The sequence below is a fragment of the Haliaeetus leucocephalus genome, unplaced genomic scaffold, assembly GCF_000737465.1.
Source record: "Haliaeetus leucocephalus isolate CR32 unplaced genomic scaffold, Haliaeetus_leucocephalus-4.0 Scaffold439, whole genome shotgun sequence".
Classification (NCBI taxonomy): domain Eukaryota; kingdom Metazoa; phylum Chordata; class Aves; order Accipitriformes; family Accipitridae; genus Haliaeetus; species Haliaeetus leucocephalus.
In genome coordinates this window covers 6580400-6591276 of record NW_010972875.1, presented here as the reverse complement: position 1 = coordinate 6591276, position 10877 = coordinate 6580400, and the positions used below count along the sequence as shown (strand labels likewise).

At 37.0% G+C, this 10877-nt stretch overlaps 1 protein-coding gene across 1 annotated transcript in view; it reads right to left on the bottom strand.

Moving 5' to 3' along the window:
* Nucleotides 1–321: 321 nt before the first annotated feature.
* The window catches only part of SLAIN2 (SLAIN motif family, member 2), a 40282-nt gene continuing 29726 nt past the window's right edge, over nt 322–10877 (bottom strand). Inside the window, exons 9-11 of the mRNA XM_010574558.1 lie at nt 9224–9301; nt 4523–4841; nt 322–2984 (exon numbers count right to left, since the gene is read on the bottom strand). Coding sequence (XP_010572860.1) covers nt 2918–2984; nt 4523–4841; nt 9224–9301 — 464 coding nt within the window. The 3' untranslated portion in view covers nt 322–2917. The remainder of the gene's footprint in view (nt 2985–4522; nt 4842–9223; nt 9302–10877) is intronic.

The following is a 10877-nucleotide window of genomic DNA, read 5'->3' as shown; positions in this document are numbered from 1 at the left end:
TTGCACAAACAAATCACTCTGGATGAAAATTCAGAATACAGTTTTTCACATAATTCTGAATTACGCATTGTCCTTCCAGAGTAGAGGCACAACACAAGTCTACCTCAGTCTGTCAATGAAATCACAGTTTTCACCCAAATACAGCATTGTACTCAGTTCATGAATTGTAGGGGGCAGAAGCTGATGTTGCTAACTTCTCGCAAAGTGAATACGGTTCTTGAAAAACCACCCACCCAACCAAAAAAGCCCTAAACCAATACCCTCTAAATTTCTAAAAGCTTTTAAAAACAATTTGTTATAAAAATAATGATCCAGAAAGTATTTTGTGGTAAGAATATTTTATATATATTTTTTTTTTACACTTTTAACACTTACAAAAACATTCAAACACAAAAAAATTAAATAACTTTGGAAGCAGAACAAGTCCTTCTGCCTACACACATACAATAATTCCGAGCTGTTGGCACAAAAAATAATCCACATTCATAAAACCCTTACTACTATATCAAACATAAGTTAAGTAAATCATAGGCACTAGTTTATCAAATCCATATTTCCACACTTCTGCAGTAAATCTCTAAACACAGAGCCCCGTGATTTCCTGATATCAATAAACTGGTAATGCACAAAGGCTTTCTAGTAAACAGACAGTCTGTCTTTTCAGGAAGTCATTTGCTGTATTTCAGGGGAGAACAGCAGAGAAAAGAATCCTTATAAAACTAAGCTGAACTTACCCAAGTGATGAATTACTTAACTTAAGGAAACATACACAACAGTTTGATGCAGCCATGGTAAAACCCCCAATATCGTCATCTAAACTGACTTTCAAAATTTAAAAGTCAAGCAAGTGTTCGATAAAATCCACCGATTAAAATTCACCTTTTTTCAACGAAGACTGCAGCATTGCTTTGTAAAATGCTGAAATGTTAAAATTTGGGCTTTAGTAAGAATATGCGCATTTGATCTTGTCCTCTCTTCTGCTTAATAGTGATATGAGATATTGACATCCATTATCTGTGCCAGTGAATGACACAAGGCTAGATTAGTGGTATGTACTGGTCTACTGGTGCAAGGTAGTTTCTTTACCCCTGCTGAAATCTTACTGAATTACAGTATAATTGATACCCTGACTTCAAAGTCTCAGCACAGATCTTGGTCTGGAGTGTGAAGTCATTCATCAACCCAAAGTCTGCTTGAGTAATTAGAGCTGCAAATTAGTCTCCACTCCTTCCTATTTGGCTTCTTCCAAGTGAAGTAATATTTGCATGGCTTTTCATCCAGGAATATGTTAATGCTGGCCTAAAATTCAAGTGCTAGAATTTCAGGGTTAGTTATCCTCTTAGTGGTGGGAGTCAAAATACACCAGCAGTTCCAAACTCAGATACTAATGGGGTTGAAGGCTACCTACCATCCAATCCAACTTGTAGTGTTTGTCAGTCATTGCACAAAGGATATACCATTCACATTCTCTTACTTCATCAACTGTACATCCAAAATACTGAAAAAGCTTCAAACAAAATCCTTTCCATTTAACTAGTCCCACCCAATACGACTTTAGTTACAAATGTTTGTATGATGTCTTCCAAAACAGAAAACAATGGTTCAAATGCTAAATATATGAATGAGTTGTTCTGAGCAAACGTGTTAGAATAAGTCAGAGCCACCAGAGGAATTTAATAGCTTGTAAACAGACATAGCAGGTTTCATACTCTGTTACCAGTAAGATACACATATGTAAGGCAAAGTACATATTTAAACACACTTACATGGGCAATATCTTCTGTAAAAATATTTACAATTTAAAATAAACCAATTTAAGAAATGGATGAAAGTAAAAAAATAGGATACAGAAAACTCCCTCATACCATGGAACATCACCTAAATGAATATCATTTGGCATCAAGAGTCAACTCATTACCTAAAATTTTTATGTTACAAGTGCATAGTTGTGTTTCCTTCTCCTTAACTATCAGCATTTACAGTTGCTCCAGGCTGCAAGCATAATGGGATGGTATTAGAACAAATTAACATTACAACTTGCTCTTTCCTTTGTAAGGAAACCTGCTGTAAAAAAAAAGTTTTCCCCAAACAGTGAGCCATGTGTTAAAAATGTGGCTACAATAGCAAAGGCCATCTTTCCTGAGCCAGGAACTTTAAGGTTAGAAAGATTGTACAACTGATACTAAGCCCTTTTGGCAATCAAACATATAAGAGCATGTAAAGCTGATAAATCAACATAGGAAAGATGCAATCTGTACTGTTGCATTTGTGTCTGCTACATTCAAACCTTTAATGTTAATAAAAGCCATGGCTACTACTTACTGTTCTGCCTAATCCTCCAGAGTAAATTCTGATTCTTTCTGAAGGATGTACGTACCACTTTCCCCAACAAGAATCTCATACAATTGTTAAAAGCAATGTTTCACTAGCACTGTAGCAGTCTGCAATCAGAATATTAGCTCTGATTAACGTTGCCTTATTTTAATAGTACATATTCACCAATTTTTTTTCTGAATTAAAACAGTCTGAAAATGAAGTTTTGGACAATGCAAGTTGACTGTTATACTTGCTGTTTTTCAAGATGGGCATTTCTTTGGCATTCGTTAGGTTTTTGCCCAGACATTGGCCACTGTCATAAATGCTCATATTGATACGTTTTAAGCAAGCAAGAAACCCCCCCCAGAACTGATAGCAATTTAATGTAGAAGTGATTGTATGACCACCAAACATCTGATGTTAGATGTCATTAAAGTGCTGCTTTATAATCTCTGTCAGTTTGTGCTAATTAGAGACAGAGAAATCTGGAATTTTCACAAATCCCAAAAGTCATATCTGAACAGTTTGTATAATCAAGCTGTCCTTTAGCCTGGTGAGGAAGCATCCATGAGCACTGGAACTTTGCATTAAACTTTGCAGTTCAGTAGCAGCCATCTTTCCAACTCTCATCTTTCACGTTGCCATAGGTTTTGGGAGTAGGCAATGATCTAAAACAAAATGAGATTATTTTTCAGTTTCATACATAACTGCCAAAGTCTCCATCTACAATACATAAAAATTTAAACATTTTAAAAATAATTGAAATACACACTTCGCTCATTTACTTCTCAGCAATACCGTTTACTTAAGATAAACCCCGAAGTATTTTCAGTTTCAGGTTCTGTGTGTTGTGTCTTGGCAACTACCATGTCAGAAAACTATCTGCATAAATAGACAGAAAACTTTTTGCTATTATACTCTGCGAGAATACAAACTTAATCTGCCACCATCTAAAAACAGGCCATTTTTTTTCAGTGATGTATAAACAGGAAAATCCTTGTTTAGAGTATTACATTTTGCTTACATCAAAATCTTGACATTCATAGATACTTCATTATTGCATTGTGTACAGATACAAGAAAAAGCTCTCCAAGTTTAATAGGTGAAACACTTTTCTATAAGGTAAGTTGTGATTTGGACAACCACACTTCACTACTATTAAGAACTTCCTGTCAAAAACAACTGCTTTTTATTACACAAAGTTTCATACTGCTGACAGTGCAGACTCGGACTGCAAAACAGTCAATACTGTGACAGTCACTTGTCACTCCCCTGCCCAGCACTCACTGCAGAACAGAACTCCCACTTTGCTATTTACAGCTGGTTTATCTTTTTTACGGTACTGGAGACCAACTCTTTATCCTTTCTGTTTAAGGAGATTCTTAATATTTCTCATCGATGTCTGCTTCTTTATGTCAGCTGGCTTCCAATTAACACCTTCAGTGAAAATCCACATCAGCATGGCGTTATAAGCATATATTTTAAGTTATGTATCACTTCCCTCTGATTCTCCTGAAGACAAACTGTCCATGTAGCCTTTCCAGTTAATACTCAGTCTCTCTTGTGGTCGTTTTCCAAAACACTCTGACATTAAGCGACTTCTACAGCTGGGTGCTAGCACAAAGGTTATGTTTAAGCTGAAAATTCTGTTTTGTCCTGTGGGTTAACTGCATTGATTTTTACGTTAAGTTTAGCAAATGCTATGGATGCCTCCTCTGTCCTCATGTGTCTTCCTTCCTAAAGTTTCTAGTTGCCCAAGGAGAGAAACTGTTCTCACTGTGGTGCCACTGCTTGACTTATGGATTACAAGAGGAAATTAGTTCTTACTTCAGAATGTGTCGCTCAGTGGTACAAATGAATTTTCACTTGCCAGCTACATTTTGCTAACTTTTTACCACATGCAGACAAATTCTTATTGCCTTCTCAGCCCAGACTAAAACACTTTATTTACTTAGTTCAGTAGCTTTCATTAGTCATTTCATTTTTCACTCCTTCACCTTTGCTCTCTAATTCAAGAATCGTTTTCTCTCAGTTTTGCTTCAAAACTATTTTGGAAACATAGGCAAATACTTCACATGGAGATCTCCATTTCTGTTCTAGAGACCTTTAGATCAAAATAAGAACTGCAAGAAGGAGCAGCACAAACACATAATATACAAAATTCATTATGAAAACTTCAAACTAAGACTGCCTGTCACATACTCACCTGCGAACAGGCTGTGCAAGTTTGCTACGAGGCACTGGGATGCCCCCTGTAGAAGGGGCACTGGGTCTGGGCAAACCACTCCTCATCCCTGCTGTCCCTGCCGGTCTGGTAAGAGTAGTACTGTTAATACTGCTGGCAGGGCTTGGCAAGCCTGGACTCTGGGCTGCAAGAGGCCCTGGTGAAGAACTACTGTGTGTCAGCTGTGTGGCTTCTGGAGAAGCAACTGAACCAGGTCCATGGTTACTAAATGCTTTCACCGGTTGTCGGAGAGCTAGGGGAGATGGTGCTGCAGGTGAGCGGAATTTACTTGAAGAAGGTACTGGAAAATAAAATGCAGAAGTTACTTTCAAGCTTAAGTTATGGTATAACTGAAATTAAAACCAGGAAATTACTTTATGTGAATATTCAAACACTATGGAATGTATAATGGAATACAGCCAATCAAGCAGCAATGAGAAACAGGAATTCAGATGTCCTTTTTGTCATGTGTTTTTGATACCATAACTCTCATGCCCCATTTGCTTATTACAAATATTTATTTATCTGGATTTATAAGTAATACTAGTAAGGCTCTAACCGTTATATCAGTCAGGTCAAAAGAAATAGAGGAGAACATATTTGTTAAGAAGAAATATAACTGCTTCAGAAACATGTGAACCTAATTCCCATCCCTGAAAGAACATGCTGACAAATACAGTGTTCTAGTGCAATACAGATTCAACATGTGTATTAGCTTCAATGATGAAATTCTGGGTGCAGAGCATCTTAGTGTTTCTTTTATGCAGTTCTTTTTAAACCAGATGCATTGAATTAGCATTCACCTAAAGATATAGTCATGTTGCAGATTTGTTGGCTGATGGGGAAAAAAAAAATAAGGTCAGCCAACGCCCAACACCAAAGACATTAAGGTGCTGCTATGAAACTTAAACCAGACAACTATAACAATTTATAGCCTTCCTCTTCTTGCAAACATTATCTAAGTTATCAGCATCACTTATATCTACATTCAAATACTTTCTATCTGAGTTGTTATGTAAGGTCTTTATCAAGTCCTTTCTGGGAAAGGTTAATAAGCCAGAATATTCAACAGTTCTTTGATAATGCCAAACCTTAAACACAATTCTTCACATGAGGAACATTTTCAAATTATGCATTATGTATCACTAAACAGAATACTTACACTAATCTATCATCTTAATACTGAAATGGAATTTCACCAGCTTTTCAAACTGATTAGGGTGGGTCAGTAACAGTCGACATAGGACAATCAAATCAGGAAAGTAAAACAAAACCACGTTTACATTTAGTGAGTTTGCATGAACTATTCCTTCCTCCACTAAATAAACTTTTTTTTTTTTTTTTTACACAGAGACCAAAGTTGCATCCTCTTTGACAGATGTTGTACATAAAGAAGATGGTCCTTCACATAGCTTTTATTATCATTTTACAAGGTAGATCCACTAAGAACATGAGTGAGAGAAGAGGCAAGTGATGACAGGAATGTGGCATCCTAAATGGGGTACAGAGGAAGTGGTAGTTTTCAGGTTGTATTTTGAAGCCATTTCTTATAGGGGATGTCTAGGAAGATTAACATGTGCCTCATTACAGATGTGAATTGGATTTGATTCCTTTCTGGATTATCCAAGAGGGCCTTTCCACCAATAGCAATATCAAACACAGCATGAAGCCGCTCATGGGAAAAGCTGACAAAAAAGGTGGCAGAGATGTCAACAATACATGACAGCTGGTAAGTAGCAAGGAGAATAAATAAAAACCTTGGTGTCAAGCCAGAAGATGGATTAAGGAAAGCATTAACAGCAGAATGACTGGACAAAAAAGAGCAGCAAAGTGCTCCCAGGACTAAGATTACATATTAGAAGTTTTTAAAATGTGACATTGCCTGTAACATTGGTTCAATCAACTCTGCAAAATTTCCAAGTGATTCTACAGTGTAAACGTAGGGAGCTTTTATCACTAAACTTCTCATTACAACACCTGCTTGGAACACAGATACAGCATCATGTTAGCAACTGACCAACAGAGCAATGCCAGTGTATAAAAACTGAATACAGCTTTGGGCCTCTTATGGGCACAATGGGGAAAAGGTTTTTAGGTACAGAATATAAGCAATGAAAAGCTGTAAGTGAAGAAAGCTTGTCACATTCCCAGTGAAAGTAAGCATCCAGTAAATTAGTCCTCTCCATTCTCTCCAGTTTTCTGTTGACCGTATTTTACCATGCTTCCAACTTGAGCTGTCAATTCATAAAATGTTTCCTGTCAGCACAGCATTGCAGACATTGCTGAGAGCTGTATTCATTCTTGTACATAAAGGAATGAATTGTCTTCCAATGTGCTGCAATCTCCAAAGCAGTCCACATGATGCAATCTCTGGCAAATTGCCTAATAATTCTGCTCTACATATAAAGAATTTTGTCTTAGAGCAGTTTTCGATATTTAATAAAACTCAGTTTGGCCTATTTGTAAGACAGGATCACAAAGAGTGAGGTACTGCCTTAGTCAAAGGCTATTTGATAACCGTATACCTATGTGCAGTATTGAGCTGATCCATGTTAAATAAAAACATGTAAACATGTAAGGGTAGTGTTTAACAACTTTACACAACTCTATCTCCTTAGAAACTAAACAACTAGAACCAACTACAATTAAAACATCTGGTAACAATAAAAATAAATGGCACTGTACCGTCATGACATTTAGATTTCCCACCCTCTCTAGATTCTGTCTTGGATTGTGGGCAGGGGGCAAGAGATCCCCACCTGACCAAGTAGAATGCTGTGAAGCTACCACCTTACCTGGCTTGCACCCCAAGACCAGCTGCTGCACGCTGACTTGAAACCAGAATCAATTCTAACGCAGTTAAATCATAACCATCGTGATGAGATGATTAAGACCGATACAAAAGAACAGATGAGGCTAAACAATGGGAATTGATAAACTGTTCTGCCACCTCACTACATGAAAGACATGGACCTGCTGAAGCAGGTCCAGAGGAGGGCCACAAAAATGATCAGGGGGATGGAACCCCTCTCCTGTGAGGAAAGGCTGAGAGAGTTGGGGTTGTTCAGCCTGGAGAAGAGAAGGCTCCAGAGAAGCCTTATTGCAGTCTTCCAGTAGCTAAAGGGGGCTTATAAGAAAGATGGGGACAGACTTTTTAGCAGGGCCTGTAGTGATAGGACAAGGCATAATGGTTTTAATCTAAAAGAAGGTAGATTCATACTTGTTTCATTACTGCATAATGCATCTATACTTGTGAGATTCTCAGATCAGAAGCAAGAAAATCAACAGATCAAGGACAATAAAATAGCAAATAACTGAAAAGGACATGTTGGGTCCTGATCTGCAGTGAGGAATGACAGCAGCTATAAAGTGGGATACATAACTGGTGGTGCAACATGCTCTGTTCCTCATTCTCTAAGGTTTAGTAAAACTTTACAAATAATATAAACTCAAAGAGAAGTTAATTTTCTGTACATTTCCACAGCTCCAGACTAGGCCATTGACCTAATAAGCGTTCCAGACATCCAGATGAAGGTGAAGGCATGGCCAACTGGAAGGACAGCACTGAAAGCTTTGCAGAGGAATTGAGATGGTGGTCTTATGCCAAAGCAGAACATTGGGACTGTTAGAGACCTATTAAGCCATGTGAATCTGTTTCAAAGTCATTATACTTTGCTAAAACTTTCTGCATAGAATGAAGTAGACTCAAAGAAGTTTAGCATTGTTAAACTGCTGAAAGAAATGCATGAATTTTGTCAGCCACCCTCAGCACCTGCACGAAGGACTTTTACAATCCTTAAAGGATTCTAGCATATATAGAGCTTATGAATTGGTCTCAAGTGAAATATGATCTTTAAGATGAGATCTTTTAGACTGTAATAGACAACAGGACCAATTATGCTTAAAACCAAAATCATGAACTAGTTTTGTCTTAGCAGTGAAACTGAGACAGTGTCACATATAAGGCTGCCAGAATTAATTAAAAACCAGTTAAAACTTGTCTAATTGGATTAGAGACTCGATATATTTCATTTTCTCCTCAAAAAGAAGCCAACTTCAGCCATTAGCAAACTGGAATATTACACGCAATAGTCTCTAATTCCTTAAGAAAAAAATACAAATCTAAATTACTGTATGTTGGGTTAATCTTCCAGTTTTGAGAGGAAAAGAGAAAGTGCAAGCATGTGTGCGTGTACACGCAAAACAAGTTGACATGCTGTGCTCATCTTTTCAAGGATAAACTTGTTCGCTTTTGTTTCCAGCACAAAGGATGCTATTTTCACTTGCCTGCTGTATTTTTGCACAATCAAAAAAAAGAACAACTTTTACAACTTTTGTTTTAAAAATGGTATTTTACAATTCAAAAAACTCCTATCCAAATGTAGCCCTAACGAATATGGATTCAGGAGTCTACTTTTCCAATCCAGATTTCCTCATTAACACTAAAAGCCACCAATCCTTGGATTTTATCTCAAAATCCAATTTAATACTTTTTCTCCTATATAATGCAGGGTTGTATTTTTAATGTTTAGACCAAAAAGTTAACTTTCATACATCAAGGACCACTTGATTAATCTCAACATGCAACAGCCATTTTATTAGTCTAGAATATGTGGGATTTAATGCACGTGAACAATTATCTGAGATTTGCTGGAGCTTGATAAGAGGTTGTAAGTTAATTACCTCCTTTTGTAGATGGAGTTTGAAGAAACTGTTTGGTTTTGAAGGCAGCACGAGGCAAATTTTTCTGCCTTTGCAGAGCTGTTGAAAGACAAGAAGTGTTATATTTGTCTAAGAAGATAAGAAAACTAAATTTACTGGGAATTTCAGAATTGCATCCACTTGTGAAGCATCAAGGAACAGAGTGAGTAAAACACTCAAAAAGCTGTTATGACTCTTGAAGTGGTGGGTTTTTTTAAATGGTGCTTGCTCTTAATGACAAAAAGTTACAGAGGAGCGTGTCAGAAATTTTGCAGTGCAAAATGCGCAGATTCTGTAAGAGTACAAAGCTTCTTGCAGGGCAAAGTGCCCAGAAAGGCAAAAAAAATTAATACACCAAAGGGAGAACAAGCCACCTAGCAAACATGCTACAGCAATACGAGTGCAAGATTAGACACAAAGATGAAAATTAAACTGTCATATTTGACCTAGCAAGACTAAACTTTTCAAAGGAGTTCTCAAAAAAATATTCTAACACTATACAAAGGCATAAATCTTTGTCTAAATGCGATCATCATATAAACAAATTGTATTTTTCAGTTACGCAAACATAAGCCATTTTGAGAGATGCCTGGGTTTTTTCTCTTGAAAAGGGTATGCAAGAGGTCTCAAAGATGTAACACTGAGAATTATCAGCTGCCAGCATGTAGACAGCACGAGAGAAATTGTTTTTTATTGCTCCTATGTCCTGCCTTTTTTCTAGTAATGTTCAAGGGCTGATACTGCCTTGAAATGACCTCACTACCCACCAGTTACCAAGAGAGAAGCCAACATTCCAAGAGCTGCAGAATCTTGGCAAGGAGAGAATTACCTATTGCCAGAAGGAACGCATCAACTCAGCATATTTTCACCACAGCGTATTTAATGGGGGTAGGAGGAAAGTAGTCAATGAAATAAAGCTTTGCCTACACAAAGGCTTCTTAAAATGATAATGTATGAGTAAACATCTCTGCTCACCTCAGTGTATGGAGTTTTATAACAGCATAAAACTGATTGCACTAGCAAGGCTTAGTTCCATAGTGAGAAGGAAGAAAGATGGGGGAACAGCTGTGCATAAAGATCCTGACCCTGAGTAAGGAAGCTCAGTAATCCTATCACCAATTGGTAGATATCACTATTAAGAAGGTAGGGGAAGAACAATTAGAATCCTAATAATATTAGTTAATCCTTTTCTAAACTTGACAGCATATAGTAACTGCCATCACCTTTCCTATCCTTCAGTCAGTGCAAAATTCACAGTATTTTGTAAACTATAAAAGAAGTTCATCATGTGTTTTACTTTCATTCTGAAAATGTGACTAGGTCATCTATTCATTTTAGTCTTAATAACTAACTAAAACCTGTCATTTTCAACAAACAGCAAAAAGGAATTAAAGTGTTTATAAACATGATAAAATGCTGTCTCTGGCTATTAAGAATAAAAACCCCTGTTCCTTCTACCAACTAGAATCTAATGCAAAAAACCATATAGCAATATGTAATTCCTATTCAACTTCTGGCATACGGTCTTGCTATAAACTTTTAAGGCATACCTATGAACAGCCAATTAAGCACAGCAAGATGTTTAAAAATGAGCACAATTCCTAGGAATTTAGTGAGGCAGACCACTGGCCAGAGT